Source organism: Puma concolor, chromosome F2, assembly GCF_028749965.1.
Source record: "Puma concolor isolate L17-30 chromosome F2, mPumCon1.1.hap2, whole genome shotgun sequence".
Lineage (NCBI taxonomy): Eukaryota > Metazoa > Chordata > Mammalia > Carnivora > Felidae > Puma > Puma concolor.
Window position 1 is genome coordinate 77246928 of NC_141684.1, and position 4591 is coordinate 77251518.

The 4591-nt window shown below is 58.3% G+C and overlaps 1 protein-coding gene across 1 annotated transcript; it reads right to left on the reverse strand.

Annotated features, from left to right (window-relative positions):
- Positions 1-302: 302 nt before the first annotated feature.
- On the reverse strand, positions 303-2749 carry SOX17 (SRY-box transcription factor 17). Its single transcript, XM_086695129.1, has 2 exons — positions 2239-2749; positions 303-1629 (listed from the first exon to the last, which is right to left on the reverse strand). Exons 1-2 carry the CDS (start codon positions 2543-2545, stop codon positions 716-718), a joined length of 1221 nt encoding a protein of 406 aa, XP_086551255.1. The 5' UTR covers positions 2546-2749; the 3' UTR covers positions 303-715.
- Positions 2750-4591: the final 1842 nt, after the last annotated feature.

The window sequence follows — 4591 nt, forward strand, 5'->3', positions numbered from 1 at the left end:
ATACTAGAAATTAAAATTCCTATGGTGTTAAGATTGACCATTACTTTTTAGAAGCTCAAATCACGGAAATGCAGAACATAGGCTCATGCCAGGGGGGTTTTTGTCCTTGCCAAAACCCAAACCTTAGCTATCCAAACGTTCGTCTTTTAAGTTTCGTCCTTGAAGTCAGTTCTACCAAAAAAAACGAGGAGGAGAAATTCGCAGGAGCTCCCGGCTACACCTTGAATCTCATTAACATGTTCCCAACGCTGCCCATACTTAACATTCATCTCAAAAATTGGCTTTTGTGACAGAGGCACCAGCAGAGTGAGAAGGGATTCCAGATTTTATTTATTTATTTATTTTTTTTTAAGATTGAGGAAACACACCCGAGGCAAAAGTGGTTTTGATCAATCAGTTTTCGGCAAACGGAGCAAGTTCCTCGGGGACATACTCAAAACCGGTCCGCTCGAACTGGGAAACGGGGCTTTGACCAGGCAACCGTGGGCAACCAGAATCGGAACAAATCTGAAAACAAACGTCCCATTTTTCTCCTCCCCCCCCACCCCCACCCCCACCCCCACCGTTCAAGTGGCAGACAAAATAAATTACCATAAATTACGTGCCTAGGCAACTTAGAAACAAAACAGAGCAACGTGAGGCTGCGGGTGTCCTCAGCTCCTCCGGGAAGTAACACTGCGCTTCCGGCCCGCAGGCTGGGTCGGATCGGGGGCCGTCAGACGTCGGGATAGTTGCAGTAATATACCGCAGAGCTGGCGTCGGAAACCACCGAGGAGATGGCCCCGTGGCTGTCTGGGAGGGTCACGCCGGAGTCAGGCCCCTGGTAGGGGAGCCCCATCTCGGGCTTGCACACAAAGTGCAGATACTGTTCAAATTCCGTGCGGTCCACCTCCCCGAGGAGCTCGGCGGGCTGGCTCGGGTCCGCGCCGTCGCGGCAGGGCAGCGCCTCGGGAGGGGGCGACGGCTGCCCGGGGCCCGGCGGGGGCTGCGGGGGCTGCATGGGGAAGCCGCGCCCGCCGCCCGCCGCCGGCGAGCTAAGGGCGTTGTAGTACAGCTGCAGGGCGCTGGGGGGCGCCACGTGGCCCGGCAGGGCAGGGCCCGCCTGCTCCAGGCCGAGGCGGGAGTGCACGGGGCCGACGGGCGGCTCGGGGGGCCCCGCGTAGTCCGAGGCCTGCGGGTAGCTGTAGGGGCCGGCCGCCGGGCAGTCCCCGGGCAGCGGCGCGGCGAAGAAGGCCGGGTCGGGCTCCACGCCGTCCAGCGGGGACGTGTCCGGCGTGGGCAGCGGGTAGCCGTCGAGCGGGGGCGCGCCCAGTCCCTGGCAGTCGCGGTAGTGGGCGCCCAGGTGAGGCGGCAGCAGCGGCGGGCCCGCGGGGAAGCCCTGCTCGGGGAAGGGCAGGCCCAGGCCGTCCATGGCCACGCGGCCGCCCTCCGGGCCCAGCGAGGCGGCCTGCGTGTCGGCGAGGCCGTGCAGGAAGCCGCCCTCCACCCGCTTGAGTCGCTTCACCTGCTTGCGCCTGCGGGGCCGGTACTTGTAGTTGGGGTGGTCCTGCATGTGTTGCACGCGCAGCCTCTCGGCCTCCTCCACGAAGGGCCGCTTCTCCGCCAGCGTCAGCGCTTTCCACGACTTGCCTGCGTGGGCGCAGAAGTGGGGGGAGAGGGGCGCGGGGCTTACTCTCCGAGCTCCCGCTCCCGGGCCCTCGCCTGGCCCCACCTCTCCCCTCCGACCCCTACTTGTGCAGCTAGAGGGAGGAAGAGGTCGCGTGGAAGGGTCAACGTCTGCGACCCCGGAGGCCGAGCGGCGCGCGAACCCTTGGGGAAGCCGGGAGAGCGCGCGTCCTCTAAAAGGGCATCCCTGCCTTCTGGTAGCCTCCTGGAAGCAGGGCCCTAGATCACCCATCCCCGGGCTTTCACGGAACTGAAAACGTCCCCTCCCCGGGGAAGGGGTCGGGAACCGGCAGGACCAAGCCGGCTTGGCTCCCGGGATACCCTGGCCGCGGCCGGGACGCGCGGGGAAGCCGCTTCCCCAGGGTCGTCGCGGCCGCGCCCCCGGTCACCCGGGTGACCCGGGCCCGGACGACAGAGAAACCGTTTGGAGGGTAGGGAGAGGGGCCTAGGCGGGAGGGGAACGGACGCTGGCGGCCGCACACCACTGGTCCGGAGCGCCGGGCACGCGCCCTCCTGGGCTCAAGGAAGCGGCCCCGCGACTCGCTCCACCCTGGGTCCCGCGCTCGGACTTACCCAGCATCTTGCTCAACTCGGCGTTGTGCAGGTCCGGGTTCTGCTGCGCCAGGCGCTTGCGCTCGTCCTTGGCCCACACCATGAAGGCGTTCATCGGCCGCCGGATGCGAGACTCGCCCTTGGCCCGGCCCGCCGCCCCGGCCGGCGCCCCGCTGCTCGCCGCCGCCTCGCCCTTCACCTTCATGTCCCCGAGGGGACTCAACGACTCGGCCCAGGGACAGGGGCCCAGCCCGGCCATCACCGCGGGCAGCGCGCTGCGGGGCTGGCTCTGGTCGTCACTGGCGTACCCCGCATCCGGGCTGCTCATGGCGCTCCAGCCCTGCCCCTCGCCCCACCACCCTCCGCCGGACACGCCGCCTCCCCCGACGCGGGGGAGGGGGTGGGAGCGTGGGACGCAGATGCCCTGCGGGCCGCTCCAGGCTCACGGGCCCGAGCCCGCTGCGACGTCGCGGGGCGGCCCCCAGCCCACCGCGCAGACCGCGTCCCCGCCGGCCAAGTGACACTGCGGGCGCCCCGGGCCCTTTTCTGCACTGGTGTGGCCAATGGAGTGGCGGGGGCGGGCCGGGTGAGCGTCCTTTAGGCCCACGCCCAGCCGGCCGCCGGAGTCCCAAGTCTCCGCTCAACCCCACGCCCTCCCTTTCCCCTCCCCCGGCCCCGCGCCCAAGGCTACACCTGCCCGCGGGAAAACTGGCTGAAGCCGGGCCTTGGCGCCACGTTCCCTGCTTCTCGGGAAGAGGGACTCCTGAAACACCGTCTGGAATGTCCACTGCACCGCTGGGTAGATGAACGTGGCCACGGCAGTTCGGATGAACAAACTGAGCTTACGCTATTATGGAAGCTAGGGGTTTCAGTGCCGGGTGACCTCGCTATCTTCCAGGGGAACCCCGCGGGTGTCTTCTTCAAATGTTTTTATTGAATGCAGTAGGTACTGCTGATCATACGTTAAAAAGTTTATAAATAAATAAAAAGGTCCTCCCCAAGGACTCAACCTGCTTGCTGTGTTTATTACACTCAAAATGCTATGTCCGAGGTGAATTCTAATTGCTAAAACAAGATAAAATACGGAGTGACATTCTGTAGCCAATATTCCGTCATCCCGAAGAATTCAAAACCTTTATTCATAACGACGAAGCAACCCTTGAAAATCTGTACACGAAAAGTACGAGAAACATAAAGGTTTTCTACGTGTTCGGTAAAAGAGGCAAATTGTGGTAACACTAGAGGCAATATGTATCTAAATGCCCGGCTTGTGGAGCAAAGAGCAATCCGTTGCACAGCAAAGTAACTGTAGCTCTTGGGGGATTCCTATACGTTTCTTTAGACTGAAATGAAACTCTGAATGAAGATTAAACTCGTGTTTAAATGTGAAATCTTTTCAGTGGGATTTTTAAACAAGCCCTTACGTTACGCTTTCGTGGCACAGCCCTCCACACTTAGCAAACTAGTTTATTCTTGTAACTCTGGGAGGTAGACACTTTTACAAGATAGGAACCGGAGACACAGACAGGTGAAGGAACTTTCCTGAGATCACAGCCGTTGAGGCGAGGAATGCATCTCCAGGAGTCTGCCCTGATTTTGAGCTCTTTGATCGCTAAACCAAACTGTCCGTGTTTGTGTATTTGTTTGTATGTTTGCGTTGTTTTTAAAAGGCAATTAACAGCCATGTCTACCGAATTCCATAACTTTCCAAAGAAATTAATACATCAATCTCCAGAACAGTTGTTCTTTGTTTACCGTGAAGGTTTGAAGACAGCTGAGACTTACATCCGGGATCTGGGAGGTAAATCTGCAGCTCTTTGTGTGACATTTAGAGTAACAAAGTCATCTGTCAAGTCTGCTTATTAGTGGCATCCATAAAAACAAAGGAACGGGACGCCTTAGGAAACCCCTGGTCTTGAGTTTCTCTGACATCGCTACCTGTCCCCCACCCCACCCCCCGCCCCCCAAATCTCCTTCACACTTGTTGTAAGCCCTCTTTACTTTGACTCTGTGAGGATCTGTGAAATGTTGGCTGCCCTCCCTCACTGTTACCAGCCAGTCTTCACACGCGGGATAAATTAAGAAAGTGGTTCTAGTTCCTGGGTCTCTCTGAGGTTCAGCCCAGAAAAAAAAATGTTTAATCGGCTTAGGAAAATCATAGAGAAGTGTTTTTTTTAATGGGTGGTTTTGAAGCAGCTGGTGTTAAACAAATTTAACTGGCTGTGCATCTTTCCTTTAAATCTTTATTTTTTCTGAAATAAACGTGGGCTTGAAAATTAAGCATAAGTGCATTGCAAATGGTTAGATACATAAGGAAACTATAGGAGCAGAAAGAACAAATTCTATAAATTTCTAAATTCTAAAAAACCTATAG

Excerpts from the sequence above, each read along its gene's own strand:
- SOX17 (XM_086695129.1), bottom strand. The coding sequence starts at position 2,545 with ATGAGCAGCCCGGATGCGGGGTACGCCAGTGACGACCAGAGCCAGCCC. Across the intron at positions 1,630-2,238 it reads CGAGTTGAGCAAGATGCTGG|GCAAGTCGTGGAAAGCGCTG; the intron begins GTAAGTCCGAGC and ends GCGCCCACGCAG.